At 26.6% G+C, this 25,199-nt stretch overlaps 1 protein-coding gene across 6 annotated transcripts in view; it reads left to right on the top strand.

Annotated features, from left to right (window-relative positions):
- LOC121129701 (uncharacterized) overlaps nt 1-25,199 on the top strand; it is a 371,351-nt gene that overhangs the window by 321,341 nt on the left and 24,811 nt on the right. For all 6 annotated transcript variants that reach the window (XM_071893235.1, XM_071893232.1, XM_071893233.1 and 3 more), the window contains one exon: nt 293-782. In XM_071893235.1, the coding sequence (XP_071749336.1) occupies nt 293-782 (490 nt within the window). The remainder of the gene's footprint in view (nt 1-292; nt 783-25,199) is intronic.

The raw sequence follows: 25,199 nt of genomic DNA, 5'->3' as shown, positions 1-25,199 counted from the left end.
TGCTTCAAAAGAGTTCCTTTGGCTTAAAAAGAATTAAAATATTGAGACATTGTTCCTTCTCATTTGATTTATATATTTTATACTTTTGAGTGAATTTTTACCTTTGATTACTTTCCTATTTTATCATGTAGAAACAAATTTTGTACAAGATTTGCTTTATTTTTACAACATAGGGGAACTTCAGTTTCGAAATCTTTTTGTATCACTCTCTTAAAAAATCTTATAAAATACTTACTTTTAAATAAATTTAATATATAAATTTAAATTCATATTAATTTTTATATCATTTCAGATTTGTCCTCCAACACAACTCTACCCCAAGAAATATACAGGCTTCGAAGGGCTAGACTGTGACTTCCCAGAGGCTCTTAAGTTCATCGAAGATAAATGTCACGACCATGAAGTCTGTTCTATGGTCACAGCACCTGAAATATTTGGTCGTGATAAAGATCCCTGCTTTGGTTATCGTAAATATATCGAAGTGACGTATAAGTGTCGTCCCACGAAATTTCGATCCCGTGAGGTATGTCATGGTGAACATATTCGACTTGATTGCGATGGCAATAACAAGCGGGTGGCTATTTACTCTGCTACATTTGCTGTAGCAACAAACTCTCACATCTATTGCCCTCTCAAGGAATCAGCTACCTTTTCCCCCGGTGTGTATGATGATTTCTTAGGTGGAGCTGGGATATTGCATCCGAAAAAGAAGAAATTGAAGAATTCAAAGTGTGAGTCCAACTATGCAACAGAGGCCATTATGCAAATGTGTCATGGACAAAGTGAGTTGACTTTTATTATTTATTTTCTTGAATAAATCATTTCTAAATAAAAAAGGATTTGATAAAAGTATAAAGACTCCTCCTGTTGTTATTTAGGAAGGGGCTGAGTTTCATTAAGCGAGACCTATACAAAAATATGCATATACAAACACAAAAATACAGTGAAGCTTTTGTTCAACAACAAGAAAACATTATGAATAGAATATTTATGTTTAATTTTTATAACAAATAACATAATAATGAGATCTGTGTAAGCTTTTTTAGCTTTTCTTTTGTTTAACAAGTACTATTATTGAGTTTCAACATCTTGTAGCTTGAAGTGAGTACAATAATTCATCATGTGTAGATTATTATGATAAGTCAGCTCATAAATACAAAAATTCATGTACCTGTTACTCTATGACTCATATTTTCGACTGATTTAAAGCTCTTGTTAAATATTTTTAACCTGTGAGTGTAAATTAATCAATTATATATGCTGTTGTCTAATTAATAAAAGTCAATTTATAAGGTATACAAACAAAAACTTTATGAATATAAAAACGTCCTACCCCCTTTTCTTTTTATGGGTACAAACTATTACCATTATTGATTATTTGAGGTGAATAATGTTATAAATCATTAGATAATACTGAGCAAAACAAGAAATAAGAGATAACCAATGAACTGTTTTTCGAAAAATGGAGTAAGACATTAATTGGCTTTTTCTACTCTTCTTAATTGCCATATTTATTTTTGTGTCAAGTATTCTAATCAATTATGATTGAAACAGCTCCTAAGAAGGAGTGAAATATATTTTTTGTTCAACAAAAATTTATTTAAAGTGCTGTTACGGGAATTGTTGGTTGTCTAACTCCAAAAATTGTTTTTAAAATTTTAATCGAAAACAGCTAAGTTGACAAATATCATAAATTATATTGAATGTCAATGTCAAAAAGATTAATTAAATATGAAGAGTAAATAGTCATTTCAAAAGTAGGTAGCTATGGTCACACCTGTGTTTTGAGGGTTAACTCAATATTATATGCATTGTAAATAACAAACATTACTTCTAATCGAATAAGGGAAAGTGAGTTAATTTCTTAACATTGCAAGTCCAAAAATAGTTAAAAAGTTTTTAAACAAGTTCAAATTACTAAATATTTCATTCTAGTCAAAATCGAGTTTTAGATTTATTTCGTACTCATATAAGGTAACTTATTACTTATCTATAGATTTGAGTCTGAAAACTTTACTTTTTATAAATTTGTAAAAATACTTTTAAATTAATCTTAACTGAATTTTCATTTTTAGGTAGCATACCACTAAATGTTAATACTTAGAAAATCTATTTCTATTCAAATTAAGTTTTTCTTCTATAAAATAGACTTAGAAGAGTTACTATTTTATTGCCATTCAAAAATTTGAAATGCTGGTTAGAAAATCGTTTTAAATGCTTATCGAATCAAGTACCAATATTATGAAGCTATAACTTTTGAGTCTAAATCAAGTGTTCAAAATTCGGATTGGAGTTCAAATTCCTACTCCTGGTATTATCAATACTTTGTTTTTAGAACTTAATCTTGAATATTGTAGGAATTATTCCCAATTATTCCCAGTTGTGACTCATTTATCATAATTTTCATATTTTTTGAAATTTCTATTTAAAATTTTTAAAAATCGATCAAATTTAGGAAAAATTTCAATGCAAAAGACACTTTTTCAAATAGAAAAAATGATGGTTGATTCTTGTATTGAGTGTTGGTAATTTAATTGAAACAAGGCAACAACCCATTTATTTTTTTTCAAACTTTCCTCTACTAAATTGTTTATCATAATCAAATGTATGACTGTTTTATGTTTTTCTATACCTATAGAATGACAAACATCCTTTTGAATAAGTTGTCACTTACACTTCCATGAGTGCTACTGATAGATTTTTTTTTATTTGTCCACAGTTTCAACATAATTTTTCCCACTCTTCTATCAAAGATATTGAATATTATCAGCGTAAATCAACAAGTTTTTATTTTCTATCTCAATATATTAATTTATTTTATACGTAATCGGGGCTGTGAGTGACTTTTATTCATTTTAAGAAAATAAAATATACCTATGTATGTACGTAGATTCATAGACAGATTGTAATAAATTATTGAATGGAGGTAAATGTATGTATAATATCAAGGAAACTTAACCTAAATACATAATGCGTATAGTATACAGCTTTATTTTTCTACAAATATAATTCTTGAGGGGAAACATTAAAGGGGACAACAGTGTAACTACAATTATGCTAATGCAAAGAATTTAATTATAACTACCAATCAAATATGTGCCCGTATGTATTTGATAATTTTTAAACCATTTCGAAAAATCTCACATAATACACCTTAAATAAATTTTAAATAATTTTCCTTATAATTAAATCCTAAAAAACGGATTTTACTTTTCTGATAACGTGTTGTTTTAAGATACATATTTCGATCAACCTATTTAAATGAAGAAATCAGTAAACGCATCCCTAATATTCAAAAAAGATTAATTTAACATTTGAACAGACTAACATAAATGACTATCTCATTTAACAATTAGTTATAGAGCATCTTTTTTGAGTTCGTGGTTAATAAAGTGAGTAAAAAAGAAACTCAAGAAATTAATTTTATTTAATTATATATTGAAATAGTAGAGTGATTTTAATAATTCATTCATTTAAATTTGTATCAATTTTTTACCAATCCCTCCATTTCGTACACTTCAATATCAATGAAAATCCTGAAAATACTTGTATAGATTAGTTAGTTAGTTAAAGAATGTATTTTTGTTTACAATAATCATGCACTATTATAAAACAATGTAAATATAAAGGAATGGATACGACCACATGAAGGGGTATCTGTGCTACTACAGCAGTTTCTTAAGCTTAATTGATCTAAAAGTTATTTTTAATAATTTTTTTACAATTGTAGATTTCATAAATTTAAAAATACAAAGTTTTTTGTCTTTTTTTTGTATTGTTTGATGTCTCTCATATGAGAGAGCAGGGAATCAATTAATGAGGTGGTCCGCACTTTGTGGCTCTTCGAGACACATATTGCACGTAACCCTTGTACTCTTCTATTTAATGAAGTGGGCCAAAAAAAAGAGTGTCAGTTTGAAAGATTTACTTGTTTTAATATATGACATCCCAAAAAATTATGAATTCTTATTTTAAAATAATCTTAAATACATGAATTTGGGGAGGTAACAAGATATAGATTGTTATTCATACGGTAAAAATATTAAAATTTTATTTTTGTTATAAATATCTTTGAAATTTGTATTATTTTGTATGATTATACATCTGTTTACTAAGGTTGGATATATTGTTTAAAAAAAATAATAATAGCAACGATATTACATTTTGTAGCTACAACTGCACGTTTCAGCCTTCATATTGAAAAAAAAATCCAAGAAATATTAAGTAAAATCTAGTCAAACTATTAAATAAACCTGCAGTAAAAATAGTTAAATATATAAGGCATTAGCTAGATAAATTAAGAATTGCATATAATCAGACGTAATGTATCAAGAGCATAATGAAATGTATGAGCAATAAAATATATATTCAAAGGAAAATGAAGCATCTTTATAAAATCTCGGCGTGTATAATATCTCTGTTCACTAACACCTTCTCTTTGTAAAGAAAATGCTAAGAGATACAATAATAGACTTAAGCTGCCCAATTGCACCATTCTTAATGTTTTGGCTATAACATTTTGATGTACATCAGATTTATTTTAACCCTCCTTTTAGACGTCATTGATAGAATAAAAAATAATAAATAGTATAGTGTTGAGACTAGGTCAAAAAAAAAAAAATCTTTTCCCGGTTGGGCCATGGGGGATTTTTGAGACAGAAATTTATACTTTGGACCAAAATTAAATTCATAGTTTCATTTTCTAAAAAAAAATAAAAATAATAATAACGTTGGATCAAATCAACTGTTTTTGTTTTGTTTGTTTTTTTAAATTTTACTACGATACCAGACCAGTCCAAATTAGGACAGAATTAGTTAAAATTATAACTTTTTTAGACAGGAATACAACACTATTATTTAGCTGGACATCAAAGGTTGCCCAATTGTTACAAAAATACAAAATTCATCTTACACGTAAAAAAAGTACATATATTCCGTTTTTTTAGCAAACGAAAAGCCTTGTTCTATTAATTGAAATTGTTTAACTAATCGTATAATACTTGGTGTCAATTAAAAAATATAGTTATTATATCTAAAGTGCTGTAGGAAGGAAAATATAAGCACATATACGTATATTAATATACAGTTTGCTGTATGTTTTAATATAAATATGTGTTCTACTCAATACATTCTTCATCATACCATATATTTTATGACGCGTACAAGCATTAAAAAATCAGTAATTCATGTTGAAAATTATTCCCCCTTTGATTCTACATAAAGTATCAGTAAATAATATTTGTAGCTTAGAAAAAGCAGGCATTGCCATAATATAGAAAAGATTATTCCATACATCCAATGCGCATTCTTTTTTTCCTTTCCTTTTTGTACCAAATTTTTTTTTAGTGTGGAATTATAAAGAGGGAATTGAAATAAAGAACTCGTGTAATAAATGTCTTAAAGAAATAACTTATATATATTTTTTAATATATTTATTTATGATATCATAATAATTGTTAGTAAAAAAAGATCTCTTAATTCTTTCAAACATTGCTTACATTTTAATAATTCAATTATTTCTTTCATTTCATAATTATTATACTTTACTGAGTATTTTCATGACTTATGTATTTGATTATATTGGAGACTTATCAAAATGTTTATTTTAAAAAAATCAATATTTAAAAAGTTTTTTCTGAGTAATAATTCAGAGAAATCCCGGAAAGGCCTTTTAGTTACAAATAAAAAAAATAACTTAATAAAAGATATAAAGATGCTTAATTAATTATTTATAACAATTAAGCATACTTTTGCTAATATTGATTTTATAACAAATACAAATTGTGATAAGCCACAAATTGCTTAATACATGAAATACTTATTAAAGTATAAAAATTATGAAATGAAAGAAATAATTGTGTGTCGATATATCTTGCTTTTATAATATAGTCATGTGGAAATTGTCAAAATCCTAGTGAGCATACAGTTTAAAAAGATAAACATTTATTGATAATTTGTAAAATGTTAGTGATTTTATTAATTATTGCACCCATTTTAAAAATTCAAGTGTATTAGCAAGCAAAGAGTACTATAGTTTATTGCTGATTTTTTTCAGAATATGAGTTTTATATCAAAGTTGTCTAACGATCTTTTCTTTTTTTAATTTTACGCTCAAAGCTTTGCTACACAGTTTTTTTTAATATTAAATATAATAAAAAAGGAAACGCCGAGCATAAGCAGTATACAATCATTACTACATTGTTATTTATTTGATCAAAAATGACTTTACAGCATCCATCAAGACAAACTCTGCTAATTTTTATAGATAGTATCAAACTAAGGAGCTCAAGTTATAATATTAATACATGAGTATATGTTTTATTTATGGTAATATGATTCCTATCAGATCCGGAAGCCTAAAAAGAGTCTTTGCAAATTACAAAAAAATGTTCATGGGACACATTTACATATTTTTTTTTTTTTACATAATTGTAAGTACATAGAAAAGTTTAAACTATTGAGCAAGGATTTTCAATGTGTAGAATTACGAAGCTCTACCTCAATAAAAATAACTAGATGCAAGCTCTCCTTTTAATGCTTAAATAGAAGGTTATTACTAATCTTGTACAAAATATTTCTTACCAGTATGTAAAAATAAAAATAACCAAAAAAATCGTGTTAATCCTAACAATTTGAAGAGTTTTTGGAAGGAAAGCAGCTTAGCTGTCATGATGTTTTAAAAAAAAGCTACAGCCTTTTGTAATGGGAAGGAAATACAAAAATATTAATCTTTTCATATAACATATAAGACTTATAAGCGGGAATTACTCTGATGTATGTCATAATTCTACGCCGAGTCAAACACGGACTTATATTTATAAATCCTGAGAAAAATCATCATTATTACTCTCAGTCCTTTATGAGCACAACCACTGGTGATTAATTTATACTTTAATATTTCCTTATCAATAATTAATTATTAATGATAACAGTTTAAAAAAATATTGCTTTGATTGTGACTACAAAAAGTATGACATGCGCCTTAAGTTATATTTTAATACAATATCAGTGATTTTTACCTCATTTTTTTTCAAATACATAAACAATTAAAAGTAGTTTGGTGAGTCCTTATGTTTTCATCAATGTAAGACATAATTTTCATGGAACTCCCCCTGTTGAGTTGGTTCTGTCGGCCGGACGCCCTCACCCAAACTAAATTTCTACAAATTTAACCTTTTATTTTTATTTAATTGGTTAACAGGGTTTTTATTTATAATATTCTTTCTGTTTTGGTGATTCTTCTGACAACCTTTTAGGCCCCTCAAAGAAGGGTGTCACCCAGGTTAGATAAATATTTTGAAATATACAACAGAAATTTAAAATAAAAAATATATGATGTACTACAAGATAATTTTGTCGGATAGCTTATAGTTTATGTTCGAAGTGAGTTTAAATCATCAGAAATTATTTTCAGTATAGTATTTTTAAAGAAACATGTAAAGGGGCCAAAGTTTTACTCGTAAGTTGTATTACTTTCAAAAAATAGTTACACACACGAAATGACCTTGAATTTGGATATAATGATGTATCTAAAAATCTTTATAGGTTAAATTACGCACTATTTTTGAGGGGAAAAAAACAAAACAATGGAAGTCGTCAAAACATTCTATTAAATATATAAGATTCAATTTTTTAAAAACATACTCCAAAGATATCTTTCACAAAAAAAAGAAGGGTTGAATAATTGAGGAAAATATTTTTTTTTAGAAACACATATATTATTCGTACATATTTTGAAGAATGAAGTTGGAAGACGAGTAAGTAACAGGAGGAGGCGTGACATAAATGATAAGTCATATCATCATCTTCTGTCTGTATATTGTATATGTATATTGTATAAAAATATACATATGTGTATATCCAGAGGTGTATAAAATATGTACTATAAAGCAGGAGCTGATTTTCAAATTTATGAATTTAAACAGGGTTTTTAATGTTCCAAAGCTGTTATAATTATTAATTTAATTTTTGGAGAGAGAATCTCTAAATATAAAGTAATAGCTTGTGCGTGTGCTCACGAAAGATAAAGAGTAAAAGTAATGGTTTGCGCGGGAGCTATAAATGTAAGTCTGTGTGGATCAGAGTCGAATCTATTAGGATCGACATTGGATAAATTACAGTCCATATGTCCATCCTTGCTATATAGAAAGTGGTATTTTTGTTTATTTACTTCCTCTCACGGTTGTATGCAGCTGTTCTAATAAAACCCCATGACCGCTAAGCTGCACTCCTCCAGAACTTTGTACAAACTGTCAGAATTACTACGATAATTTTTAGCTTCTTTTGTTAGTAAATAACGCCAAGGCATATTTTATACACAGCTGTGCATATAAGTATATCATGAGGGCCGAATATCCAAAATTAGAGTTATTAAAAACTAAAGGCAAACATTTTTTGTTTCCACAGCCGATTTGGAAACATTAGAATCGTTCAAAAAGTTTTCCACTTTATGAACGATTTTTTAAAGTTTAAAGCAAATTCTTTGAACAAAATTATATGTATATTCATTTTTTACACATAATAGATACATATTTTAGACTTTATAAAAAACTGTACAAGAAAAGTTAATTTTTTTTATTTTCATTAATTTTAATCCTTTATTAGAATTTTAAAAACAGATGTTACAAGTAATAATCCATTGACTCCTAAAAACTACTATTAATGGTGGGTTTATAATAAAAATGTATTCTATAAGTATTGTTAAAAATCTTAATCTTTTTTAGCGTGCTATATTTTTTTTTTTTTTTTTTTTTTTTTTTTTGGTGGAGACCTGAAAAGTTTTTCCATTTTTTAGAACAATTATAATTATTATTTTGTTCTTCAGGAGAGAACATCTAAACATTATATATAACCACCAGTGTATGTGGTCATGAACGACGGAGAGTTACACAAAGGAGTTAAAAGTGTAAGGCCATGTTGGACAAAGAGTAGAACTGAAAATCAAAAATGGTTTAATTTCTGCCCATGTCCTTGCTTCATACGGAGAATATGATATTTTCCTAATTGTCAGACTTTCCATTTTGATTTTCGTACTGAAAATACTTACAATTTACTATCCTACCGTAAACCATATAAACTTTCGGTTTTTTTAGAGATTACTGGGAGGGAGTATAGTGACATAGTGAAGTGAATTAAAATTTGTAGATAGTAAGTATATATGTACATTAGGGTGTCCAATAAAATCAAAAGTAATTTTTTGAAAATGAATACCCCCCCCATTTTAAAGAAACTTAATCATCATTTATGGTATTTGAACAAGAAATTAAATAAAAAAGGTTGTAAATTTTACTATTGAAAATTTCTCGGCAATTGGAACAAGATACGTTCCATTAAATTGAACATTTGATGGTTTTTGGGATGTACGTGAATATTTTTAAATCAAATGATAAGTTTACCTATTTTTTAATTACCAAATCGTCTACCATGATATGAAATTTCATTATATACATTTTTGTATATAAAAAAAGTATATGACTTCATATCGGTCAAAAGTGTTTTACTGTTTTACCGTTTCAAAATTGATAATTATTTTATTCGTGAAGCATCATCTTTATGGGATAGTAATTCTGCTTACATTGAAGCCCAGAAAAAAAAACTGTCAATGCTTAGAACAGTTCATGATACGGTTGAGAGAGCAATTCAGTTGACAAAAAAAAATTCATGGTTTAATTATTTACTAATAATCAAACGAGTTAAAATACATTTATGATAAGTACTTTTTCTGAATGTAAATTTACTGGTCCACCCTACGATCAAGTCATCGAATTGAATTTAAGCTGTCGTCAGCACCTGTTATCGTTGTCTTAGATATTTTTTTTCCTTCATTTTTGTGTAGCTGAGATCAAATTTAAAAAAAATATGGGGTATGCATTTCAAATTGTTGAGAAAAAAAATTTATGTTATATACTTATGTAATTTTAAAAAAACGATGGATATCTGGAATCCATACACCTTAGTTACTTATTTAATACTTACATACATAGGTAAATATATAAGAGTGTGTATACATACATATGATTAATGGAATTAAGAATGTCTTTCCTCTTTGTGTGTCTGAAGAGGGGGAGAGGGGAGAGTAGGGTTCACTAATATGCGCTTGATAAATGTGATTTCTCCCTCTTGTTGTTATATATTTATGTAATTTTATTACTATACATGAACTAACATGTGTTAAGTAGCTTTAACTTCCGTTACACTACTAAGAAGAATAAAAAAAAAAGAGTATGAAATAGACTTTTCATAGAAAAGGAATGCACAAGATACAAAAATTATTGAAGAAAAGTATTATTTGACAAATGGGTATTAAATGACGTCACATTTGTTTGCTTATCGTACTTATATAGTGAAGAGTTGGATTGATATTCCACTCTAATGGTCAAATAACTAATCAACTTATTTCCTTTAGTTGATGTTGGTGTTATAATACACTTTTATATTAAGAGATAAAACAGTATCAAAAATTTATCGGGCAGTGCTATTTGTCATTCATGCTTAAAGACACTCGAGGTTACTTTATAATTAAACTTTATCATAGCAGTCATAAAACAAAAGCGGCGCCTTTATAGAGCCATAGAGGGGATATATTTATGAAAATAAGTATGATTTATTTTTAAATCGGGAGAAAACTTCATCAAATGACACATACGAGATTTCCAAAGAAAACAGTTGTATTTTAAATCAATCAAAAATCTGCTTACTCCATATTTATATTAATTGTCTTCTCTTTTGCTACGTCTTTATTTATTATTTCAAATCTCTTAAGTATCTGATTGATCTTGTGGGGAAATATATGAATTAATTGAACGCATATTTCCCAATTGATCTTGAAATTGAAATTAGAAGATCTATATGGAAAGAAGTTAAATCTGACTGCAATATATTGCTATCAGTTTATGTCTTCTTCATTATCAGAGCTTTACAGCTACTGAATGCTGAATTAAATATATTATTTTCCTTCATTCAAACTAGGATTTTTTGACTACAATCCTTTTAATATTTAGAGCGTACCATTAAGAAGTCCTTTATGAGGATGAGAGGAAGACAATTAGCAAATAAATGCTTGATATTAATCAATACTGAACCTCATATTTTACAATTTATTTTACATACTCTTTGTAAGACGACTTAAAAGTAAATATTCCTGGTTTTAGAAGCATGAAAAGGAGATTTAATTTAAAAATAAAATAGGAAAAGGGGAAGTTTATTTTTCAAATTTAAAATTTATTTCCTTAGATAATGATTATTTACTTGAAAAACGAATATATGAATATATGTCAGCTTGGAAAATCAACAAACAGGGGCTAATGATGCCTATGAAAAAATGCTATTTATAGTTTTATATATAAAGACGTGGAAAGGACGAAAGGGGTAAAAATTTATTACTCATTGTTAAACGATGAAGGGTCATAAATTCAATGTTTATACGACCCACGTACATATTTTCTCCCTGCTTATCGTTCATAAAGAAAGAAAACTCTTATTTCTGTACAAAAAATTTCCCTTCACGTTTTCTTCCTTTTCAAGAAGAAATGGAAGGTTTATATTTAATAACTTTTAGTTAATAGGACCTTTGATATATAGTTCATGTTCTTTTAAAGGTTTTGTTTTAACTCAATTTGCACAGGCCTTGTTTTATTTTATTTTATGCACAGTTTGACATATTTTTTATTTATTACTCTAGTGCGTTTCTTTAGACTTGAGAGTACTTTTTTAAAGTAAATGAGGCAAAACTAAAAGTATAATGAATAACTTTTTAAAGCATATAAAAAAAATCCAGTCATATGAACAGGTATATACCGTATAACTATGTTCAATCATTCCTATTAGAAGATTTATCTTGCCAAACAAGTTTGCTATTTGATTGTTTAATTAGACCAATTTCTATTAAAAGCTTTAAAATATACAGAATTAAGTTATTCCACCACTCAATTACTATCTAATTCATACATAATCATTTGAAAAAGGAAGATACTTTATCTGTATTTCATCTCATTAAACATTAAATGTGAAATATTATTGATGCGACTAAATTTATTAATAAATTATCATCCATCCTAAAATTATTTGCAATTATTGAGAATGTGAATAATTTTATTATTTATTTTTGTGTTTGATTAATATAACCAATGATTTAAAAAAGCTTTAGGTTTTGGCTGATAAATAAATTCTAATAGAAACTAATTATTTGGGAATTACATTAGCAACCATTTGAATGGCATCTTTTGGGGAAAATGTATTTCTGAGGGTGACTGTTATTAATAACCCATTTTTTCTTATCCCTGGAATTGACTTTTGGGTGGTTCAGAGTGGACATGGTTACCCGAGGATGATTTTGTGCGCATTGCCATCTTATACCTCTTGTGTCTTCTGTAGTAGGACAACACTATTTCTCTTTACTCTATGGGGTCTTCAAATTCTTTGAGGGTTCCAAGGAATGTTTAAAAAGTTCATCTGGATCCTTACTAAACATTTAAATACTTTCTGAGAGGGGAAAATTGTTCTGTTGGACAGATTAGTACATGGTATATTCTGTTTAAACTAACACAAGGTCCCGAATTGATCCAAGCTTAGTTCGTTTTAACATGTGACAGAGTTTATGATATAACCATTAGTTTCTACTTTATAGTAACAAATTTATATCGACGTCTATTATTTCAAGATTATACTCCATGTTCTAAAAAGTGATAAAAAGCTTGCTGACATGCCAGACGATCTAGAGTTTATATGTAAGACGAAACACTCTGCTTCCGTAATGGTCCTGGAGGGCATAGCTTCCAATGGTAGAAAATTGATTCAGAAGGAGGTTGGAGGCTGCTATTAATTATGAGGGTGGTGGTCATATCGAATAATCCAATTATTTTACAGTCATGTTACAATTTTGGAACAATAAAAATAATATTTTTTCTTACTTTATATAATAAGTCCGGTGAGAAGTCTGTCATTAATAATAATTGTTAACCTTTTTTGGGACATGGCTAACTCTCGTGCATGCGTAAACCATAACTTTTCAAACTGTAACACAGGTGCTTCTTTTTTTTTAGACAGAAAAAAATGTCAAGCCTTCCTCATGCAAATGAGTATTGCACGTAAATTAATTTAAATAAGATTTTATCTTCACTTGATAATTTTCACACCTTTAAAAACCATTAATTGTGAACTAATTAAGCCTATTATATGGCTCAATTATATACCTTCTCCTCGAGCCTTTTTTATCGTGTTCTGATGAATGTTTTATCAAAAACGGAGGACGTGATGCATGATATGTTTAAGGGTAAAATTAATATGATTTATATCAAAGACTTTTTTTTAAATAGCAGAACTATAAAAAAGATAATTTTGATCCATAGCTCAATAGCTACCAATGTTGTATTATCTACATCCATCAGTAAAATAGATTACGAATTACAGTCCAAAACGCATAGGTATGCAAGACAACTTTTTATCAAATGTAACATAAAAAGAGCTCAAAAATCAAAGCTAGATTAAGTTAAACATTGAAATTTTTTTGTTGAGTTACCAAAAATTAGGAAGTTGGATACAGCAATTTATATTCAAATATGCAATAAATTTATTGATTGTAAATTTTCTATAGAAAGACCCATAACAACATTTCGTAACAATCAACAAATTTAAATGTTTTATAATTTAACTAAGTAGAAATATATATTGAATATTCTTTGATTTATCAAAAAATAAAGATAACTTGAACGATGTTTTGTTAGCAAAGCCGACTCTGTTAATGTGTATAAATAAAAAGTAAGATATATACAAGATATAACAAGGGCATTTCAATATTTGGGGTTAATAAACAATCCAGTGAAATAAGGGAGGGTGAAACAATAATACTATATTTAAGTTCATTTGGAAAATTAAATCAATGCAGTTTTTTTATATTAGTTTAACTCAACAAAACACATATTTTGCAATCTTGTTAAATGAACAATAGAGACAAAAAAGCTGTTTTTCACTTTCATACAAAAAAAAACCGATTATGGTAATTTAAAATAAAAAAGACTGAATAATATGTACATATATGCATGTATATAACATACATATTTAAGAAGAAATCCTAAAAGCTTCTTTTGATCTCTCTTATAAACAGCTAAAGAATATATTATTTAAAAATATATAATATGTATAATAATTTTTATTAATGTACGAGTATGTATGTATAATTTGAAGATTATTAAGAGGAAAGGCCATATGAATGTTTTATATCTTTTTAAATGCCTTTTAAAAAATAAATACATCTAAACAAATTAAAAATTTGATAAAAATATATATTGTCTTTATTATTATTATTTTGTATTATTCGACAAATGGTTGTTTATTTCTATTAACAAATCATTATCACTGCAGGTAGCGCAAATTACATTTAAAGTAGGCAAAAATTGATTCTCACTATAAAATAATGAGAAATTTGTTAACTTTATTGGAAAAACTTTATCGGTGATAAATTAAGTCTCAAAAACTAAGAATAAATTCTAAACTCAAGTTAAAATGATTGAGTTCCTTATTTTTTTATATAAAATTTAAATACAAAGCCCGTTATTGACTCAAATATGTTTATGAATGATTAGGTTCTATGTTTATTAAAAAATGAATTGGAATTTTCTCGATTTCTAGATATTTGTTATAAATTGTTTTTATGTTGACTTACTGCATATTTTATATAAAAAAGGGATAATTTTTATATACACTTTTTAATATTTCAATTCTTATTTTTGATAAAAATGATAATATTAGTTATTTTTTTCATAAATATATTTTTCTCAAAAATAACATTTGCCGGAATACTTCATATGTATGATCAAAAGGAACTTAAATGAGATAATTAAATATATGGAGCTAATAACCCTTAAAAAATGTTAGGTCTTATTATTTGTAAATAGAGGAAATATCATTTTGTTAGAAACCTGACTATTGCACCGTTCGAAAAACACTGCTTTAAACCCAATAAGGGTAAGATAGGAGAGTATTTATTTTCTTAGGAGATCATTTCCTTTTCCACAACAATCAATTATGTTCAAAACCTGATTAAAAATTTGAGTTTTTTTTGTTAACCATGAGGATTTGCCATGGAGATATAATTGTAAGTCATTGTTGGACACAGAGTAAACATGAGGAACGGTATCACAATAACTCTTGCCTATGTCCCCGTATATTTCCTTTACCCCCTCCTCTTTTAGCACATTACCTTGGTCCTTATCTAATTCAGGGTTATTAGATTGATTTTGGGTTGTTTTTTTTTACATGTCAAAAATAGAAACTATTTTCAACGCTAACTACTATATACAGTATGGAGATTTCAAATCTAGAAAATTAAAGGATGTTGTACATTACGATTTTTTTTTCCAGAATTAATTTAGCAACTCACAAATCCTTTTTTCTTAAATATAGAGGTCAATAGTGAAGTCAATCACAAAACTATCCAGAGCCAGTTTCAACCACAGACTCAAACCGGGCTCTCAGTCTTGTAGAAGTCTTGATGAGGATCGTCATGTTCACGTTGACCACCGCCTGTAGAATGGAACTCCACATGGAGTCAACAGTGTTATGCGCACGTTTCTATCTCTCAACGGAGCACCATTCATAGTACTCCAAAGAGTTTCAAATCAGAGAGCCAGGAGGTTACATTTCCTTTGTTCAAAACTTTAAGGAATTGCTGGAGAATTTTCATTTCCCATACAATGATCATTAGTCTTCCTTGCAGATATTCTTGACCTATCAGACTCTTTAAAAGGCTTAGCAGCATCGTAATTAGTTGATTTGGGCAGCTTTGTAACCTTAATCACCTCTTTGGGCCCACGGCGTTTGTATTCGTTTTGCATCTGAAGGTTTTTTTTTTTCTTATATAGCTTTGTTAGCTGAATGTGATGAGAACACTTTCATAATCATAAATCTCATGGTTGTCAAAACATTGCGGTCTAAACTTGTTCCGGATTTAAAATCCTCACCCTGTATACATCAGTTCATCAATTCTTTTCTGTACTCTGCTTTTGACTTAAAAGAGGACAAAGAGATGAAAAATTAATTAGTATGTATATATACATATTTACATTTGAGTGCTTCTGAAAAAGGAAAAAATATCTTTTATGAAAGAAAATTACATATTCCTAGAAAATGGTGTATACTTTTACTTTCTTTTCCATTTATTCTGGTATATATATATTCAAACTTTAATTCATTAATTACTGAGAAGAAAGAAAGGAGTGGAACAAGGAGGACAAAAATAATAATAAGAAAGTTTTTTTGTTTTTTTTTCAGGGAAAGCAAAAATGAAAATAATATAAATTGATGTAATTAGATTATTTTATTATTATTATTCAATCCTTTTTAGTACCTTTCTCTGAATATACTTAGTAGATAGATCTTTTCCCCGATAAAGTTATTTTAATAACACATCTAATTAATGAGAGAAAGTCAAAAAGCTTTTGAATTCAATAACAATTTTTTTATTCACATAAAATTTATTCAAACTTTTTGTTTGATAAAAACATATAAGTAATGATATTTGTAGATCATTACTCAGTCAAGGTTTTTTTAGTTGATTTATTTTTATTTGCTGTTATTATGCGATGAGTAAATAAGTATGGACTAAACAAATATTCAAAAATAAATTTTGAGTAAAAGAAACAGGGACGCAAAAAATTTGAATATTCTATAAATTTAGAAAAATTCGTTTAATTTTGGGATTAAAGTTTCATCTGAACTCACTTACTACACTAAAAAAGATATTCACTAGCGTAGTGTTAAATATACAACATTTTGTAAATATTAACCTATTACATACTTAGTATTTTGATAAAGAAAAGTTTTAAGGGTTACATTAGATCTTTATAGTTTTGAACTCTTCAAAACTTTTAAAAAGTCAAATTATCTGTTGTAATGGTATTAAAAGTTTTTTCAGTAATCAAACTTATCTATAAAACTAAAAACACATATCAGCCTTAAATAATATTTAGCCGATATTATCAAGATTTTCTCAAATGCTTAGGAATATCTTCACTACCTCGAACTTAATAGGTTAATCTACAAAACAAATATAGGAACCAAGTGCAAAGAGGTCAAACACTTACAAAAACATAGACATACGTTATTTATGTTGAAGTTGTTGTATTGTATTTAAATTAGTTAACTAATTTCTGATATTCAGATGTATGCAACCCAGCGACCTAATAGACGACTGCTATAACAAAATACTCTATCTTATTTTATTCAAAATAACACAAGTACTTCAACAGCCTTTAAACGTAGATTTATTAAGAATTATTTCAGAATGTGTAGTATTTAACGATTTAGAGATTATTTACCCCGAAATTATTGTATTAGTAATATTTCTACAACGATGAAAATAATACATAAGATAAGGGAAAGTGAGGCCTGATGACACATGGGTATGTAGACTAGTAGTTCTTGACAAGTTGTACTTCATTATGTACTTTTGCGGAATAACAAGCTATTACTAATGCATTAAATAAGGTTGTTATATAAGGGGTGCTTGTGCAGGTAATCCTATCCTATGACACACCTTCTGAATACTTTTTTTTTCTGAAATTCAAATATTACATTGCGTTCGTATATACTATTAAAGTACATTTATAGTTCGTAAGACAGAGATTACCTGGGATTGGCACAAGCTAGTTGAGGTAAGTTGTGACACATATTAGGTTGGGTGAAAAAGTAATTAAGTATTACTTTTTACGTCTTTTTTAACTAAGTATATCTTGCTTTTTTTGTCAGATCCGATCATACGATATAGCTTTGTAAATGTTTGAGTGTATACTATGAATGCTTTATGGACAGTATTGCATTTTGCATATCGCATCGAGCGTATGGGAGCACTGTTTCTTTTAGTGAGCGCTCTAGAGACTTTAGTTCTCTTTGGTTCAATCACATTATACTATTTTTTTTCGTTAACTTTTATTTATATTCTTTTTTTCTTGACGAGAAGACACATATAAATTGATATAAGAATTGAATAGTTACATATGACTGTGCTCATGAAAAATGGAGAGTAACAAATATGATTTGCTTAGGGAGTTTTTCTTCTACCTATATTATGAATACAAAATTTGTCTTTTAGTGAAACCCTAATTACTCTGGGTAATACTGTGAACTATTGCTAGTATATACATATATAAGGGGAAATAATGCTGGAAAATATTTTGCCAAATGTTAAAATGTTTAGAAATTAAAAGAAAATCATGGATCAGATATTATATCTTAGCTGCATTTAAATCTTTAATAAAGAGAAACAAAGTAATTAACAACAGAACATCCGTTGTTCATCTTTTTTATTTTTTCTATTAATATAGTCAATTATAAAAGTTTCAAATTTCGTATCTTGATCTTTTTCCTAGAGTCAAACATTGGCATTAGTTAATGGAATAATAATTTGTGTAATCTGATCTAACAAGATATATTTTATCTATTTTTTCTCTTTAACTTCTTAAATTCGCATACATTATACATTTCTAATATATTTACCAAAATTAAATATTTTTAAGTCATAAATATAACACTTATTTTGGATACAAACTAAACTTACTGGTATATTATTCTTTATATATTCTTGTAAATCCAAACTTAGTTGAAATACAAAAAAAAAAATATTTTTATAAGATATTTCTTTTAAATAGAGTTTGATTTTTTTCTATGTGTAGAAAACTTTTCTTAAAAAATCGCTAGGGACATTATGTGATATTCGTTTCAACTTTTTTTTTTCGATTTCCACATTTTCTATAAATCTTTTTTTTTTTTTTTTTTTTTTTTTGTCAAACCATGATTTTCCCAATAGCAAAAGTTTAAAGTTTTTCTTTAGCCCAAATATTTTTGGTAAACATGATTAATACTGCTAATTTGAATTGACGTACATACTACCTGTTTATTGTATTTTTGTGTGTGACTAGGAGTAAAAACTATGTGATTTAACGTCACATGTGACATTTTTTGATTTTATTACCTAAAAAGAGTTTGTAACTTACTTATCATAAGCTTTCTTTGTGTTTTTATTTATTTTAATCATTATCTAGTCCCAACTTCGGAGTCGCAATCCCATAGTGAACGAAAATGATAATTTAAATGTTCTGCATTTTTTTATTATATCAATATTTCCAATATTGATATAATAAATCAATAGTTGGCCACATTACTATGAAGATTGAGAAACACTACTACCCTAATATTTCTGCACATAGAAGTTGCAATTGAAACCCTCAACTTTTTTTTAATACAGAAGGAAGGTCCTTAGTCAAATGATATTCTTAATATATTTTTGATTATTTTTACATAGTAAATTTTTTTTAAAGTTTTAAAAGTTAGTGTTAAAAATATCAACACTCCAGTTACTCTATGAATGTTGCAGGGTTGAACCTGTGAGGAAAAATTGAAGGGTAAAAATAAAAGAAGACTACGGTATAAAAACTCAAAGGAAAGATTGCCTTGTGGCTATGCTCCCCACAATTCTGATACACCTTAAAATAGACACTGTGAATCAAAAAAATTGTGCAAAATATATTACAACCAAACAACAGGCTCAGTCATTAGAATGTCTGGCCTTGATGCCTTTCTAAATATATCATTTAAAATTTTACAGTTGTTTTAAAAAAAATAACTTGGTGCTTTAATGATAATATGGAGGTTTTTCAACTAATGTTGCAAAGATGTGATGAAAACAGTTTAACTATGGTCAAATTTAACACATGGGCAAAGGAATTTTTTTTCATCATAATATTTAATTAAGAGCATTATGAACATTTAACACCCAGCTTAGATGATAATGTTATATGAAAAATATTATTTTTGTCTTGCAATCTGGAACTCTATTCCAAAATAATGGGTTGTTATATTAGGTACTTAGCCTTATATTTGTTAAATTTTTCTAAATTTATGTATCTTCATTTTACACTTTATTTTTTATATCTCTAAATGTTGATTGAATTGTAAAAAAAAACATATTATGAAAAAAGTAACGTTCAAAAGACTAGTTATGAATTAATAACTGAAAATAAAACTCAAGAAAATATTGATTAATGATATTCTAAACAGTTAATCTTTTCTATATATTAATGCACCAACAGATTAGTTCATTAAGTTAAAGCTTCAAATACCGGACTAGTTGTTCAATCATTTAAATTTATTAAAAGAATTTGTACAATTAGCTTATCAAAAATAACTTTTATATGAAACTAAAAGAAAAAAACTGCAGTTTTTAATTAAAAGAAAAAAAAACTAAAGAATATACTAAAGAATAATAAAAATGATTAATTAAAATTCTTATAAGACTTCCAATTATATTCATATCCTTTGAAAACAAATGAATATTACATTACGTGCATGTGCTCAACAAATATAACGAATGGCCAATAATTGATAATATATGCAGATCATAGTTGTATGAGATAATGTAGAAGGGATGTTTATCACTATTTTTGCTGACATAAAAAGCAAAATTTTGAACTAAAATGATGTCACATGACGTGTAACTTAGATAATTTAAAAAGTCAAATATATATTATACTTTAAGTGATGTATATATACATATAATATATTTATAACTCAACTGAAAATTAATATTTTGTGATTATTGATGGGGTTTCTTTTAGTTACGTATGTGCTATTCCTTATGTAACATAGGTTTGATTAATTTTGTACAATTAATATTCAAAGAATCTAATAAGTTTATCCTAATATATAATTAGTTCTGGGAACTTATACTTTTTGAAGCTTTTAAAAATCTTTTCAGAAAATAAAGTATTTATTGCCATGAGTTAATTGAAAGGTCGATATATGTCAGTTAATGCAGATAAAATTTGTAATAAGTTATTTTGTAATGTTAAATGAATGAAAACTCGATATATTTTTGATGCATTTCTTTTTCCCCAAATAATAAATTACTTGACTTATTAGCCTAAATAGATAATTTGTAATGAGTTGTATATGAAAAAATAATTATTATTTTTATTCAAGATATTCAAAGTTATAGAAAAAACGAATTGTTTAATTCCATGCCATTGTTATTTTTAAAACACAGATTGGCAGCAAGTCTTCAAAGATTTATTTGAAAATGATTCTTTTTCCAATTTACTTCTGTATTAAAACTCATTTTCCATTCACAATCGTTTAATATGATGTTTAATCTTAATTTTAATAATTTGAATTAAATAAAATGAATTTAAAGTTCATATTCAACTTTTGCAAAGAGGTATATATTATTTTTTTACAAAGTAGATACTGTTTAATTTTAGATAAAACAAGATAATTTTTTTCCTTCAAATAAAAATATACATTTGCTTTATTCATTAAAATAACTAAACTGTTTCAAAATAATTTTTTTTAAGTACTTTAATGTGATAAAAAGATTAAATAAATTATTGATTAAATAATATAATACGTCCATATACATTAAACAACATCACACTCTCGAATGATTTTTTTAATAATCTGACAGAATAATTATAAATAATTTATGCAAATATTTTTTAAATATTGATCAATCGTTAATTATTTAACATTACTTTACTTTCCTCAGGTTTTATAAATTAAAAAATATATATTCACTATAAGGTGGTTTTTTTTACTTTACGTTGATTTTTGATTTATTTTCATTATCCAATATCGATTTTTTTGTTTTTCCAATATTATTTGAGTTATATTTAGACACCAGGAGGAAGCAAATTGAAGAAGCACCCCACACCACAATTTAAAAAAATATAATATGTAACAGTTTAAAGCCCTCCCAAATAGCTGAAAATTGTTTCTTTTTCGCCCTGCCATATATTTTTAGTTTGGGGTTCGTTAGAGTTCCTCTTTTCCAGTGATACACAAGCATATATTTCTTATTTTTCATTTGAAAGAATAACAAATTGTTGCCTAGGAAGTATTTTGGATACTCAAACGACTAGAAACATTTTACTGAATATTATTGCAAGTGACTGAAGTAATTAACATATAATAAGAAAGACTGTTCATGAAGTAAAGAAGGAATAAAAATAAGTTTCGTAGAAAAATAATAAATCATTGCTGAACATTAATTTTCATGCAAATACCATAATGAGTATTCTTAAAATTGGTTATGTATATTTTTGGATTGAAGTAGGTATATTTAAATTAATTTTATTGATGGGGTGTAGACTAATTATCATAGAAAGTCTTCTATGTTAATAGTTATTCCATCAGACAATGGTCAATATGATTTTTTCTTCATGTTTGGTCCCCTTCGGTGCAGGCAAGCATTATAATATATGTATTTAAAAAAATATTTTATGAACTTGTAATAACATATATGGATGAAAAAATTTGTCTAGATGAGAAAGCCATTTTTTTGTATTTTGTCAAAAAATTACCAGGTCGAAATTCGCGAAGAAAACTACTGATAAATTTTTTGCATTAATATGGAAAAAAGTAGAAAATAACACTTATTGGAATTTTAAAAAGAAACACATATCTACCAAGATTTTTTTGGTACTTACAAAAGCAAAACGAAATATGGAGGATAATGTCGACGAAAAAATAACAATCGATAACTTGATTATTTTTGTTCAAATTTAAAAAATATATTTTTTTAATTGTTCCAGAAATTAAAAATACAGAATTTTAATACTATGATTTAAAATTTGATGTCCAGAATGCCTTATTTTTTGACATTTCAATTTCTTAGATCCAAGGGTATGCGCACCCATAAAGGAAACACAAACACTGTCTGTTATATATAATATAGTTTGTGTCTTTTATGGGTGACCGCACCATCGGGGCTAAGAGGGTGAAAATTTGGAAAGGAACCTCTTTTGAACATGGCCCGGCAAAAGTGGGGTGCCCATTTGGGGAGGGGCATATAAAGGGAGCTTATTTTATACTCAATAAACAAAAGTTATTTTTTGGAGCTCTAAAAGACTAAATACGTGGTTGAGTTTTCAAAAGAGACTGGGATATCGAAAAATAGCTTTACAGATATAAAAAAATAGTTACTAAATTTATTAAAAATCAAAAAAGTTATGGGAATTTTTTTTTGTGAAAATTGCACTTTCGTTTTATTTCAGGTTCAATAAAATGGATTTGCAAGGGAATATTGGCTTTGTAGATAAAATAAAGTTTTTAGGAGTTTGTCTTGAGATTTGTTTACATATAAATTGACAAATAAGGATTGATGTTTAAGTTAAATATCTACCATTTACTGAATATTTTTCTGTTTTATTCATCAAATGTCAATTGTCAGTTTTTTGGAAGAAATACCATAAAACCTTGCATTTTGTACATAAAATAAGAAAACTTAAGACTATATCAAAATAATTTCAATTTTTGGAACATTTTAAAACATAATTTTTGCAACATTTGCACAAATGAACCAATTACCGAGGGTTATTTTTTCGACAACATTATTCTCAATTACGTTTGTACTTTTGCAAATACAAAAAAAACTGGGTAGGTTCTTACAATTCCAATAAATCCTATTTACTAATTTTTTCTATTAGAATTAGTGAAAAACAGGTTTTTGCAATTTTCTTCACAAATATTGATTTCGTAATTTTTTGACATAAAATATAAGATGGATAAACAAATTTTTTTATGTATATATATCTTGGTATGTATATTTTTATATAATATAAAGGTGCTATATTACCTATTGTACCTGTAAGAATACTTTAAACCAGAGAAACACCAAGTAACCCTTTGCAAATCCTTTCATATAACTAACAACGAGTAAAATAATAATATATGTATTTAAGTAATTTTCAAAATAATAATTAAAATATAAATTAATATACATTAAATCAACTCATGTTGAACAGATTTCCTCTGCAGTAAGATTTTTGAATAATTAATTGAGTTGATGTTTACATTTATTTTAACCTCTACCTTCCTTTTTGTTGTTTTGTTGCATGAATAAATATAGCAACTTAAATAATTTTATAATTAAACCAAATACAACATTTTTGTGCATAGCTTTAAATATATTTTACTTACATATTATACGAAATTATGTTTATTAAAGTTTGATTTTAGCTTTTTTATCATTTTATTTGATTGGAAAATTTGAATAAAAATAAAAATATATATTTCGTTAAACATGAAATATAAATGTTTAAAGATGACGTGAAATAGTTTTTATGCTTGTATGTATATCGATAAACATATTGTATAAATTTGTCTTTAAAATACACACGCGTGTTGACGAATGAACACTATAAAGATGCCAATCAAAGTACATTAAGAAGTCTAAAGTTGTTGTTTTTTTCTTGTCATTTCGAAAAATTGCCATCTTTTCATATGTTCTTAATGTTTTTATTGATAGTATTGTAAAATGGATATTTAAACTTTTTAATTATTTATATAAAATGTTTCAGGCATCTAAGGGGTATTGATTATCAAATTTTAGTTCAATAAATAGTTTTTTTTAAATTAAGATTAGGAAAAATGTTGTAGGTATTTGTATATAAAAATGGAGTGACAAAGGAAAAGACTAAATTATTTATTATCTTTGAAAAATCTACAGTATTTATTATATACCCTACTTTAATTTTCCTTAAATATGTTGATACAATACTATACATTCTTAATTACATAGAATAGTGGACAATTAACTTTTTCAAAGATGTTATATTTCCTTCCAAATTTCTTACATTCCATGTTACCAATAGATCCAAAACATAATATATTATAAAATATGTGCATTTCATACTGATTTTCAGCACTTTTTAACATGATTTAATATAAATATAACTTTTTTTAGTATCAAGTTATATACATTATTAGATTTTTGTTCTTTTTCTGTCTGTATGTTATTTGATGAAGTTTACTTTGATTTTTTAGAAAATTCGTTCATTTTTTTAAATACATATTTCTACTTTTTCATCTTTGGTAAAATCTGTGACATCAGTTAAATGACTTATTTCATATTTCCATAACTTTTAACCTTTACTTTTTACAAAAGAGATCAAAAAGTCCTTGTAATTATATAGATAATTGCAATTATATTAAATCATTATTTAACTATTTTTCATAAGATTACTTTAACATCAAGTTTTTATTTATTTTTGAATGTTTTATATTCATACAAGTATTTTGTATTTTGGTTGATATTTACGAGTGTAAAATGAATAAAATAGTTTTAAAAAGATACTAACTTTAAATCACGTATTTATTATAATCGTTCACCTATGATTATCATGTAATTATAAACGATTTTGAGGTTTTTTTTC

This window comes from Lepeophtheirus salmonis, chromosome 14 (genome assembly GCF_016086655.4).
Source record: "Lepeophtheirus salmonis chromosome 14, UVic_Lsal_1.4, whole genome shotgun sequence".
Lineage (NCBI taxonomy): Eukaryota > Metazoa > Arthropoda > Copepoda > Siphonostomatoida > Caligidae > Lepeophtheirus > Lepeophtheirus salmonis.
Note: the sequence above shows the minus strand (reverse complement) of the source record. Positions and strands in the feature narration are given on the sequence as shown.